The 14,503-nt window shown below is 32.0% G+C and overlaps 1 protein-coding gene across 1 annotated transcript in view; it reads left to right on the forward strand.

The window, feature by feature from the left end:
• ADAM18 (ADAM metallopeptidase domain 18) overlaps positions 1 to 14,503 on the forward strand; it is a 141,537-nt gene that overhangs the window by 25,686 nt on the left and 101,348 nt on the right. The window contains exons 7-10 of the mRNA XM_019440715.2: positions 3,198 to 3,263; positions 9,636 to 9,707; positions 9,901 to 10,067; positions 11,086 to 11,167. Of these exons, the coding sequence (XP_019296260.2) occupies positions 3,198 to 3,263; positions 9,636 to 9,707; positions 9,901 to 10,067; positions 11,086 to 11,167 (387 nt within the window). The remainder of the gene's footprint in view (positions 1 to 3,197; positions 3,264 to 9,635; positions 9,708 to 9,900; positions 10,068 to 11,085; positions 11,168 to 14,503) is intronic.

A 14,503-nucleotide genomic window follows, 5' to 3' on the forward strand; every position in this document is an offset into this window, starting at 1 on the left:
TCATTAATTAGACTAAATATTCTTTAAAGTAATAGAAGATATGTCTGCCAAACTTTCACTAGACAATCATTGATTTTATCTAGAAGTCAGTGAGAAAATTATAAAAATGTTTTTCCCCCCTCTGAGAAGCAAACAGGCAACCTCTTTCTCTTTTTTAGATCATTTCTATTTGCAAAGTTACAAATACTGACTTATCAAGATACAACTCAAAGGAACTCAATGATAAAATAAAATGTGCATAAACACATGTAGATAGGGACAACCAACTACTTTCCATATTAGGTGGCTGTTGTAGAAATATTTGGTGCTGAAATTACATATCTCACATTGCATTATTTAAGATTTTCCATCAGTGCCTTTAACATATTAGCTAGAGTTACTTTAAATATTCCTTCTGATAGTTCCAACATCTGTGTCTGTGTCTGTGTAAGTCTCATGGTAGCTATAGTTTCTATATTGCATTTTCTTCTTGCCTGTCTGTATCCCTTCTCTATCTTTTGTGAAATGTAAACATGTTACATAAGTCAGTAGGCAGTAGATATTGAATTAAATATTAATTTTAGCCTTGGAAATGAGCATATCTTTCTGCTAGGTCTTTAGCTCAAAAGTTTGTGTTAATATAGTCAGAATATACATCTGTTAGTGTGTGTTTTTGCTATTGCTACCTTTAGTATACCTACCAGAGGTTTCATATTTCTTTTAGTGATATATTTTGTTTAAGGTGAATGGTAATTTGTTAGAGTAATGGTTGTTCTGTTTAGCTTTACATTTCTACACTGGACTTTGTTTTGCGTCTTTAGATAAAATGTCTCTTCCTGATCTTCTTGCTCTTTCTCCTGTACTTTTTTGACACATTTTAGCACAGGTCATGGATTTGGCATGGAGCAGAGAACAGGGGAATTCTCTGATGTTTGGATTAAGGCTAAATATAAGGGAGGCACTATGAACCTGGATTTTGGGGAAAGATCAGTGATTATCACAGGTTAGGAATAAATGGGAAATTGGAAGTGGGTGTAACTTTAAAGAGATATGAAAGGAAGATTTTTGCAATAATGGAATGTATCCGTGTCTTGATTGCAATGGTGTTTACATAAATGCACACATTACAGAATAACATAGAAATATACACATATACATCGTACAGAGTCAGCTTCCTGGCTTTGATAATGTACTACAGCTTTTTGTAAGATATAACCATTGGAGTAACTGGATTAATGGTACATGAGATTCTTGATCTGCTTTGCAATAAGTAGTTTTTAAAAAAAATTAATAAAATTAAATAATCTCTTAGTGAGTTAATGAGTTTTGGAGCTCATTTTATTGAAGGTGACTTATCTGACATTACAGTGAATATTATTTAATTTCATTTATAAATTTAAATACTAAAGAGTGAGAAGAAGAATGTAAATTTGAAAGGGAAAAATGTCAGGGTAACAACAGTGTCATAATTTTGGCTCAGGTCACGATCTCATGGTTCATGAGTTCAAACCCCACATTGGGCTCCATGGTAACAGCATGGAGTCTGTTTGGGATTCCCTCTTTGGTCCTCTCTTGCACACACATACACACACACACACACATACACCTCTCTCTCTCTCTCTCTCTCTCTCTCTCTCAAAATAAATAAACTTAAAAAAATTATGGTATTTAGTAAAAAGTCAGTTGAAGGTGTTATCAATTTCAAGTGTATAAACCATAAAATGTAACCTTGAACAAAATCATAAGCAATGTAATGAAAATATTAAGAATATACTGAAAAAATTTTCTAAAAATATCAGACACGTTATAGGGAGATATGGCTAAGAAATTAAAGTCCATGAGTATTTTTCAAGAAAAATTATTTATGCTATTTTTAATCAAAGAAAACCTAGAAATGTTTTGGCTTCATGTAGTCAGATGTATATAAGAAGAAATCTAGTTTTAGAAATAACTTTTGAGTAGAAATATTTTAGGTCTACCAAAGTGATGAAATAGAACTAAAAATCAATTTCAGTAATTATATAATTTAGTTTTAGTGAACTCTTATCCCACTCCATATTATTCCAGTTAGAACAATAAATTATATGATCACCATTGTTATAAGACTAGTTAGTGCTGAAAATTTGCAGAGAAATTATAAAAGAGGGTTAGGAGGCCAAACTCATGTATTTCAGCATTATATGAGGGAAAATAAGAAATAAGAGCACTTTCATTTCTACAAAATTGCATATATGCATGTAATCAGACAGACAGGTAATGACAAAAATAGGTAATATGATACAGGCATACTTTACTTCCCTATGGGAATTTAAACAAACTAATTTAAATCTAGGCTCTACCCATTAAGTCCAGTTAGTTTGCTCATTTATTCATTTAACCTATGCTATTTTATGACAGACCCAATTGTTGTACCTTGTTACTCTTGTATTTAGTGATCAAGTAAATACTCTTGTATTTGGTGATCAAGTAAATACTCTTGTATTTAGTGTATTTAATTGGATCAAGGAAGAAATTTTGTGAGTTTTTTTTTTAAATTTCTATATGTAAAATGGAATTTCAATGTGTTAGAAATACAGCTTGTATAAAAATTAGATTTAAAGTGCTTAGTGATGATATAATAAATTGATGAGTTTTAGCTGACTGACCTGGCACAATCAAGAATTATTACATCATACCAAATGGGGCATACAGCTTATGCTCTGAGACTGCAGAATTATTTCTGATATTGCGCACTTTGTTCTTTCCTGTGTACACATATAATTAATAGTACAAGGAATACTATTTACCCAAATTTATGTGTTGTCAATGAATTCTCAAATATTCCCTATACTGAATGAATGAAAGATTTCTAGTGCACCACAGTTGGTGCTGCCGTAGTCTTTAGGAGGACAGTTCGTGAAAAATTTTCAAGTGTGAACTGGTAATGTAGATTTGTCATGAGATGAAGACAACAGAATATATATCTTTATATTCACTTTCTTTCTCATTCAGTATTAATAGAGATAACTTAAACTCTTACATTACTCCAGCAAGCTCACTGGAACTCTCTTAAACCTAGAATACATTTTCAAATGAAATTTTCTGATTTGTAATTAATTTTTATATTTAAGTCCTCATGAAGGTTTTATATGTTGTTATTTTTCCTTATTTACATGTCAGCATTTTCACTTTAACAAATTCAGTACATGTTAACATTCGATAAATCCTTTTTTCTTCAGAAAACAGCTCTTCCAAAACTATTACCCCAATACCTAGAAATTCACATTATAGTGGAAAAAGATTTGGTAAGTCAAACTTTTCCCTCCCCCCACCTCATTCCCTCTTTCTCTCTTTTTCTCTTTCTTTCTTTGAACTTAATGAAAATATTTTATCTTAATTTTGAAGACATATGTAATTTTTAAATTATTGAAAAGTAAAGATATTTTATTTTAGGTGTTACTCAGTTATGATGAAAAATCCAAACTAGCCTAGAGTGCCCTCCAGTATCTACCCTTTCCCTATCCTAAGTTTAGCCCAGTCTCTCCTTGACCTCACTTTCTAACAGCCTTGATTTTTCCTTACCTGCTCTAACATCTCTCGTTACATTTTTTGAGCATATCAAATATTTAACATCTTACCAATTCACTTATTTTTTCTAACTTTATTGAGGAATAATTAATAGAATTGTATATATTTAAAGTGCAAAATGTGATAATTTGATATACATTGTGGATTCATTACCAAGATTAAGATAATCAACACATCCATTACTTCACATAGTTAACTCGTTTTTCTTCTCTTTGCGTGTGTGTGTGTGTGTGCCCAAGTGTGTGTGGTAATATCACTTACTCTCAGCAACTTTCAAGTATACAATACCATATTATGAACTCTAGTCACCATGCCTGTGCATTAGATCTTCAGAATTTATCCTTTTTTATGACTGAAAGTGTGTTACTCTTTGACCTATATCTCTCCATTTTCTCCTTCCACCAGCCACAGCAACCACCATTCTATTTTCTTTTCTTTTTTTAATTTTTTTATTTTTACATATAATTGATACAATACAGTTTTTGTCTTTTGCTGGCTTATTTCATTTAGTGTAATGCACTCCATGTTCATCAAGTTGTTGCAAATAGGATATTTCCTTCATTTTTTATGACTAATATTCCATTGCATGTGTGTATATACATATACATATACATATACACATACATATACATATACATATACATATACATATACATATACATGCCACACTTTTTTATTCATTAATCTGTTGATGGGCACTTAGGTAGCTTCCATATCTAGTCTGTTATGAATAGTGCTACATTAAACATGGGAGTACAGATATCTCTTCGATCTTGTTTCTTTAGTATATTTACCCTGAAATGGAATTGCTAGATATGTGGTAGTTTTATTTTTAACTGTTGAAGGAACCATCATACTGTTTTCCATAATGGCTGTACCAATTTGCATTCTCACCAACAGTGTATAAGGGTTTACTTTTCTTCACATCTTTTCCAACATTTGAAATCTCTTGTCTTTTAGATAATAGACATTCTAACAAGTGTATGGTGATATCTCACTGAGGTTTTGATTTGCATTTATTTGCCTGATGATCAGTGATGTTGATCACCTTTTCATGCACCTGTTGATCATGTGTATGTCTTCTTTAGAAAAATATCCATTTGGTAGACAAAATTTCTTTTGAATACCTACCTAAGAGTGAAATTTTTTGTAGCATTAGTATATGTTACCTTTAAGAGATGTTGATTGAATATAGCAATTTGTTTTCCCGTCAACAAAGTATGAAAGATCCAAGATACCCCCCCCCAAATAAAGGTTCAAGGGTTCCATATCTCCACAAACAATTGGTATTGATAGTCTTTAAATTTTAGCCATTCTGGTGTATGTAAAATGAGATCATATTGTGGTTTTTATTAGCATTTACCTGATGACTAATGAGTTTGAATACATTTGATATTGTTGTAGACTATTTGGATATTCTCTCTTTTTAAAATTTTTTAATGTTTATTTATTTTTGAGAGAGAGAGAGAAAGAGGGACAGAGCAAGAGTGGGAGAGAAGCAGAGAGAGAGGGAAACACAGTCTGAAGCAGGTTCCTGGCTCTGAGCTGTCATCACGGAGCCCAATGCAGGGCTCAAACTCGTGAACAGTGAGATCATGACCTGAGCCCAAGTCGGACGCTCAACTGACTGAGCCACCCAGGTGCCCCTGGATATTCTCTTTAAGAGAAAATATACAAGTGTTTCCCATTTTAATATTTTTATTAATGCTTTGTGGAGTTTTATATATTTTGAATGTGAATCTTTTGTCAGATGGCTATATTGGGGATATCTTCTCCCAATTTGAGGCTTGTTTTTTCTTTCCCTTAGTGGTGTCTTTTGATGGACATATTTTTTAATGATAAAGCATTTAAGTCCAATATATGATTTTTATCATTATTTTTTTTTCCATTTAAGAAATATTTTCTTACTCCGAGGACACAAATATTTTTACTTTTGTTTTGGAATTTATTTTTCTTTATCTTTTCACATGGAGTTTTATGCTTTCCTCTAATTGATAAAAATGTGTGGTGTGAGGTAAGAGTTAAGGTTTATTTTTTTCATATCCATCAGACAGACATAACCAGCAACGAAATTTATTCAGTGATCAAAAATCTCCTAACATATAAAAATCCAGAGCCAAATGGTTTCCCAGGGGCATTCTACCAAACATTTAAAGAAGAGTTAATATCTATTCTTCTTAAACTGTTTTTAAAAAGTAGAAATGGGAGGAAAACTTCCAAATTCATCCTATGAGGCCAGCATTACCTTGATCCCAAAACCAACAAAGACTATACTAAAAAGAAGAATTATACACCAATATCCCTAATGAACATGGTGAAAAAATTCTCAACATACTAGAAAATGGAAACCAACATTACATTAAAAGAATCATTAACTACAGTCAAGTGGGATTTATTTCTGGGGTGCAAGGGTGGTTCAGTATTCTTAAATCAATCAACATGATGTACCACATTAATAAAAGAAAGGGTAAGAACCGTACGATTTTGTCAATAGATGAAAAAAAGTCATTTGACAAGGTATGGAATTCATTCTTGACAAAAACCCTCAACAAAGTAATGATAGATGGAACATACCTCAATATTAGAAAGATCATATACAAAACACCCACAGCTAGTATAATCCTCAATGTGGAAAAGCTGAGACCCTTTCCCTTAGGAAAAAGTCAAGGATGTCCACTCTCATTACTATGTTAAATAGTAATGAATATCTTAGCTTCAGAAATCAGAAAACAGAAAGAAATAAAAAGCATACAAATCAGCAAGGAAGAAGTCAAACTTTCACTATTTTCAGATGATGTGACACTCTATGTAGAAAACCCACAAGACTCCACCAAAAAATTGCTAGAACTGATACACTATTTCAGTAAAGTCACAGGATACAAAATCAATGTACAGAAATCTGTTGCATCCACACCAATAATGAAGCAGCAGAAAGAGAAATCAAGGAATTGATCCCATTTACAACTGCACCAAAAGCAATAAAATACCTAGGAATAAATCTAACCAAAGATGTAAATGATTTGTACTCTGAAAACTATCGGACACTTATGACAAAAATGGGAAGAGGACACAACGAAATGGAAAAAAATTCCATGCTCATGGATTGGAAGAACAAATATTGTTAAAATGTTTATACTACTTAAAGCAATCTGCACATTTAATGCAATCCCTATCAAAATACCACAAGTGTTTTTCACAGAGCTAGAACAAATAATCCTAAAATTTGTATGGAACCACAAAAGACCATGAAGAGCCAAAGCAATCTTGAAAAAGAAAAAGCAAAGCTGGAGGCATCATAATTCTGGACTTTGAGCTATATTACAAAACTGTAGTGATGCAGACAATATGGTACTGGCACAAAAACAGGCAGTTAGGTCAATGGAATGTAATAGAAGACCCAGAAATGGATCCATAACTATATGGTCAACTTACACTTGAAAGAGCAGGAAAGACTATCCAGTGGACAAAAGAGTCTCTTCAACAAATGGTGTTGGAAAAACTGGACAGCAACATGCAAAAGAATGAAACGGGACTGCTTTCTTACACCATACACAGAAATAAATTCAAAATGGATGACAAACCTAAATGTGAGACAGGAAACTATCAAAATCTTAGAGGAGCATACAGAGACCTACCCCTTTGACATTGGCCATAGCAACTTCTTACTAGATATGTCTCTAGAGGCAAGAGAAACAAAGAACATGAACTACTGGGACTTCAGCAAGATAAAAAGCTTCTGCACAGTGGAAGAAACAATCAACAAAAGTCAATCTATGGGATTGGAGAAGATACTTGCAAATAACATATCTGATAAAGGGTTAGTATCCAAAATATATAAATAACTTATCAAACTGAACACCCCAAAGTCAAATAATCCAGTGAAGAAATGAGCAGAAGACATGAATAGAAACTTTTCCAAAGAAGACATCCAGATGGCTAACAGACACATGAAAAGATGCTCAATATCACTCATCATCAGGGAAATACAAAGCAAAACCACAATGAGATACCACCTCATGGAACAGCTAAATATATTCCGTGATTACTTATGTTTATTCCCTAACATTATTTTCTTATCTTCTGTCTGTTATTTCCTCCCTTTCAGTTTCTTTGGTTTGGATAAGATAATTGATTTTATGCATTTTTTATTTTCTAATGTATTTATGCTTAACAGTCTATCTCTTGTCAAAGAGTTACTATCTAATACAAGGGTTTATGTTTGTTACTAGCAACACAAATTTTGATACGTCTGACTTCTTTGAACATTTCAGTTTTTCTAAATTATGTCTAAGTCATTTGTGTGTGTGTGTGTGTGTGTGTGTGTGTGTGTGTGAGTGTGACCCCTGGGAATTTAAATTGTATTGGTTCAATTCAAAATATTTGGGGATTTTCAAGTTGTATTTTAGTTGCTCATATCAGTTTTATTCCATAGTGGTAAAAAAGCATGATCTGAATGATGTGAAACCTTGGAAATGTGTTGTGACTTCTTTTATGGCCCAGTATATGGTCAGTTTTGTAAATGGTCCACATGCATTTTAAAAAGATTTATTATATTCTACCTTTTTTTTTTAACTTTTATTTATTATTGAGAGACAGAGAGAGTCAGAGCATGAGCATGGGAGGGGCAGAGAGAGAGGGAGACACAGAATCTGAAGCAGGCTCCAGGCTCTGAGCTGTCAGCACAGAGCCCGACGCGGGGCTCTAACCCACAAACTGTGAGGTCATGATCTGAGCTGACTGAGAGATCATGACCTGAGCTGAAGTCAGACGCTTAACCGACTGAGCCACCCAGGCGCCCCTATTCTGCCCTTTTTGAATGGAGTTATGTCTGTATATTAATGAGTCAAACATTTTAACTGTATTGCTCAGACCTTCTAAGTTTACTAAGTTTTTGCCCTTTTTTCCTATCAGTTACTGAGAGAGTTGGGTTAATATCTTGAACTATTATTGCGGGTTTTTTAAATTCTTGTTTTAATTGTGTCCATTTTGTTTTCCATATTTTGATGATGTGTATTATTTCCTACTAATTAAGCATTGATATGCCTTCCTTATATATTGAGAATTTTTACCTTGTGAAATAAACCTTTGGGGCTAGCTCTATCTTCCAAAGTGTCATGACATTTAGTATATGAAATTATACCTCTACTCTGATGATCTTGAGTATTCTCATATTGTCATAAATAAGGATTTTTTTATTTGTGTGTTGTATAGGAATACATTTCATATGTATAATACTTCTCTAATGCTGTGTTTTTTCTATTATAAGGAAATTTTTTTTTACCAGAATATGTTTAACTTCTAATTCATGAAATGGAAATATATAATTAATTTTACATTATTTCTATATTAATGCTTATAACAAGCACATCCACTTCAATAACTACCAAAATTTTGAGTAAACAAGTTATGCAGAGTTCTAAGATTTGGTAGGAGTCCATTTTTTCAATTTGTACAATTAACAACTTTTGCAGAGGTACTAAGCATTTTCCAAAACATGACTGCAAAGAACACATTAATTAAGTTCTCAAATAAATACAAGTTTATGTCCTCTCAAGAATTTACCATTTCACAGGACAGTTTGTTTCTTTTCTCCTTTCCTTTACATAATTTCATTGTATTCATTATCAAAGTTTTTGAATCCTTTATTCCACATAATGTTTAATTTTTATAATTGTCATTTTTGTTTTTTTGTTCTATAGATATATTTGAGCCTTTTATTTTGTTTATTGATTTGATATTTTTAACCAACCATGTGATGGGAGATTTTGTGTTTCCCTCTGTGTCTAGCTGAAGAAATCCCATTAAACTAAGGAGGAATCTCTGAAGTTATTTTGGGACCTCTTGATGATTTCAATTGTTTCTGCTTGAGAGTTTCTTTAAAATATTAACAAATGAGAATCTATTTTAAAAGCCTATGATTTTTTATTGTTGCTTCTTTTATGATGTCATCATCATTATAGTAGTATGTGTTATATTGTTTGACAAATCCTATGATTTACCTGCCTGTTATGAGCAAGATATATTCACCATCAAAAGAGAAATTATTATCACTCACATTTTAAAAGAATAATTTAAAAATTGTTTTTCAGTATGATTATATGGGATCAGAAATGATGGCTGTAACACAGAAAATTATCCAGATTACTGGCCTTGTCAACACTGTAAGTTTTAAGTTTTTTACATTTATAGTTTTATGAAAAATCATTGAAACCGGTTTCTATTTTACCATGACAAATCAATGACTTAAAAATGTTCAATAATCTAAATAATAAACTGAATATATTCCTTATGTTATATCATTTTGATTTAATAATTAATGTTATTTTAACAAGTATGCCATAAATCTTATTTTAGATGTTTACTCAGTTCAAATTGACTGTAATGCTGTCCTCCTTGGAATTGTGGTCAGATAAAAACAAAATTTCTACCAACGGGGATGCTGATGATTTATTACAAAGATTTTTTGTATGGAAACGGGACTATCTTATCCTACGGCCCCATGACATAGCATTCTTACTTATGTAAGCACAATGTTCTACATTAAAAAAGAGATATGCATAAATAATATAATTAATTTGATAATTAGTGCATTTACTGTGTTCTTCAACTTTCTGTAGGCCTCTGAAAATGTTAAACATTTTCATATATAGCTATTGCCATAGATGTTATAGTATAGTTGAAAAGATGATAAAAATAAAAACAACATAAGTAACATATATCACATATATCACAATATATTTTGGAATATAATTTATATAAAAAGACTTGACTTTCATAACTACAGAATACATTACTTATGTTATGTACATATGTTATACTACATACTTTACTACTATATATGTTTACTAAAGAGTACATGTAAACCTTAGCTTATTAATGTTAAAATTGTCACTATTCAGTTAATATTATCTATAATATGTTAATACATTTCATGTCTACTGCTTGACTAAAAAGAATTTTTTTGATAATATTTAATTTAAGAAAATGCTTACATTTAGGACAGACAAAACTTCTTATTCCACAGATTAAAAATCCTTTTTGTTTGGGGTGCCTGGGTGGCTCAGTTGGTTAGACCTCTGACTTTGATTTTGACTCAGGCCGTGATCCAGACCCATGTCAGGCTTTGCAATGACAGCATGGGGCTTACTTGGGATTCTCTCTCTCCCCCTTTCTGCTTCTCCTCCATGCGTGCACATGCTCTCTTTCTCTGAAAATAAATAAACTTAAAAAAAATAAAAATATAAAAAAACTTTTTTGACTTTAAGTGACCAAAAGAATGCATGCAGAATAAGGGAAACTGAGGAGAATTCATGATAGTGAAATTATTTCAAGTCTAAGAGGTGATGAGAGAAAATTGCTACTAAAGTGAATCATAATTTTCAATGAGCATTTTGTATAATATTTTAGATATTATCCATGTCAAAAATTTGTATATTTGAAAATCATTGTAAATTTTATGGAAGATTTAGCTTAATAAATAAAGTAGTAAATTGCTCTGGATAACTATGGTAATAAAAAGTTTATACTATAATGATGTAGTTACAGGAAACATCCTACATATTTGGGAGCAACATTTTCTGGCACAATATGCAATAAAAGCCATAATGCAGATATTGCTATGGTATGTAATCTTTATCCTTCTTTACTATTTTTTTCTAATCTGTATATTGCATTTTGTATTATTTAATATAGCTAAATAGTGTATAATAAAAGTAGTGTACAATAAGGCATTTTTCTCTCTATGTGTATTTATTATTTTGTTTGGACAAAAATATTTTAATCTTAGAACATAATATGAACATACATTAAAATACTCATTCACCGAATAGGAATAATGACTATTACGACAGTTATATCAGAATTTCTAAGGATGTAAAACAGTAAGCAAAGTTAAATCCTCCTGTATGTCTACTTTAAATTCAAGAAATAGCAAAAATCATGAATTTGTCCTTGCCATTTTATGTGTTATTATGCTATTGTTACAAAAGTATGGGTCCATTTACTACATGTTGTTCTGCATTGTTCTTATTTTATGAATCATTTCAGAACTATTTTGAACAGCTTTTTAAAAGACATATACATGTTGATTCATTATAGCTCCACTTTTCTTTTTAAATTTGTATCTTAATAAGTAATACACATTCACGTGTTACAAATACAAATGATTTTTGGGGCACCTGGGTGGCTCAGTCAGTTGGGCGATCGACTTCAGCTCAGGTTATGATCTCACCATACCCAAGTTCAAGCCCCGCATCAGGCTCTGTGCTGACAGCTTAGAGCCTGGAGCCTGCTTCAGATTCTGTGTCTCCCTCTCTCTCTGCCCTTCCTCCCACTTGTGCTCTCTTTCTCTCAAAAATAAATAAACAATAAAAGTGTTTTTAAAAAATTTAAAAAAACAAGTGATTTTACAGGACTAATACTGAAAAAACGAAATCAGTCCCTTACATAAACTACGCCTGCATTTTTTTTTAATTTTTCCTCCTGACTTATACTTTTATATTCATCTCCTTGTAAATAAAAGTTTTATTGGAGTATATTACATATAAAGAACATTGCAAAAATCATAAATATCTAGCACAATTAATATTGACCAGGTTAATACATAGCCATAAATATCATGGAGATCAAGAAATAGTGTATTTCACCACTTCATAAGACCCCTATGAATCATATACCTCCTTCCACTTACTATCCATATCAAAGAAAAACACTTTTTGACACTTATCACCATTGGTTAAGTTGGCCTCTTTTTGAGCTTTATGTAAATGAAATAATACACAGTATATTCTTGTATCTGCCAATTATTTGTTCAAAATTATGTCTGTGGAATTTACTCATGCTTATATGTGTAAGAATAATTTATTCATTTTTACTCTATATTTTTAAATAAAATGCCCTTGAAATTTCTTGAGTCTTCAAATTTAGACATCCATTGACTTACTATCAGTGAAGTCAGAATTTAGGATCCTAATAGCTCATAATACTGACTTGCCACCTCTTCCATTCTTCCTCTATAATAATATAGCTTATTAGAATTTTGTTTTATTCTCAGATGAGCCAAATAATGAAATAAAATTAAATTGCCTTCATTGCTTAGCTTTTGTTTCTTCCCAAATTTGTAACTGCATAATATTGCCTTTGCCCAAATTCTTTAATAAAATTAAAAATTGCCTCTACTTTTTTTACATGTTTCAAAAAGTCCTCTTTGGAGCTCTGGGGATGTTTCTTTTTTTCCCCCAATCTCTATTAAACTTCTTGCATAGGGGTTGTTTACAAATTTTCTACCATTTCTCCTTTGGAACGTGTATTCTTTTTTCATGACTTGCTTACTCATTTTAGTAGAATATATGCTCTTATAATTTACTAAAAAATAGATGTGTTTGAGAGTGACATGATTGAAAATACATTTAATTATTTCAAAGATTGGTTAATTTTACTTTCATATATATATATATGTGTGTATATATATATATATGTTTTTTTTATTTTGAGAAAGAGAGAATGAGTGGGGGAGGGGCAGAGAGAGAGGGAGAGAGAGAACCCCAAACAGTTTCCATATTCAGCATGGAGCCTGATGTGGGGCTTGAGCCTATGACCCTGAGATCATGACTTGAACCAAAATCAGTCTGATGCTTACCTGACTGAGCCACCCAGACACCCTATGGTTAATTTTCCCTTTAAAATAATTGTACCTTGGAATTTTAAAGGATTTTTTCCTTGTCTTTTACAATTTATTTAGAAATTTAATGCTATTTTTATTCTCATTCATTTGTGTGTCTTGCTTATTTTATGTATGGAAACATTTAAGACTTTTTAAAATACTTGTATGTTGTCTTTCATCATCCAATATGCTGGTTATATTAAAGTCCTTTCAATCTGGATACTAATTTACTTCTGATTTGAGAAATTTTACTATATTTTATTTGATCATTTTTTCCCCTTTTCTCTATGGAACTTTGTTAATTATATATTAGAGCATTTTGACTCATTATATAATTTATTTTATCTTATTTAAGTTTGTTCTTTTACTTCTACATTCCCTAATATTTTTTGATATTTATACTTTGGATCAGTCACTCATCTAAGTGTTCTCAGATCCATCTCATGATAATCCTCTGCTCTGATCTATCTCATAGGGTACTACATATATATATTCCCTGGGCTTCTTTGCCTTCATGCTTTTGGGTATATTCAGCAAGTGTGGATGATTAGATGGAGGCAGGGAAATGTCTTAGTATGTCTACATACTGACCCTGCTTGGAGAAATGTCTCAGAACTATTGCTTTCTGTTCTGAAACTCCTCGTCCTTCTGTCATGTGGCTCCTATTGAGTAGCACATGTTTATGGATTCTAAGAATGGATCTTCATTTATACATCCTGTTCTGGTGTTGGTAGCAACATTTTGCTTTTCTAATCTCAGAATTGCCTCATCATCCTCTGTTGGTTTATCAATAATTTATCTGTTATATGTTAACCAGCTGCTTTTTTTCCCCAGTTGCTTTTATAAAATTCTTTCTTCTTGGATCCTATAGTGGCTTTAAAATCGTCTCCTTTTTTGGTAACCACTAGGCAAGTATAACTGAGAATCATTTACCCAATTAATTGTTCATGTTGCAGAATTACAGACAAGTGGGGGTGGGTACCTGGGTGGCTCAGTCAGGCAAGCATCTTCAGTAAGCTGAGCCGACTTCAGCTCAAGTCATGATCTCACGGTTTGTAAGTTCACGCCCTGCATCAGGCTCTGTGCTGACAGCTCGGAGCTTGGAGCCTGCTTTGGATTCTGTGTGTCCTCTCTCTCTGCCCCTCCCCTGCTTGCACTCTGTCTGTCTGTCTGTCTCTCTGTGTGTCTCTCAAAAACAAATAAACATAAGAAAATAATTAGAATAAAGACAAGCGGGGACCAAATCTGTTATTTTATAATTAGCACATTAATTGGAAGGAGACCTTAGACTTGGGA

The sequence above is a fragment of the Panthera pardus genome, unplaced genomic scaffold, assembly GCF_024362965.1.
Source record: "Panthera pardus isolate Hobbes unplaced genomic scaffold, ASM2436296v1 HiC_scaffold_13, whole genome shotgun sequence".
Taxonomy (NCBI): domain Eukaryota; kingdom Metazoa; phylum Chordata; class Mammalia; order Carnivora; family Felidae; genus Panthera; species Panthera pardus.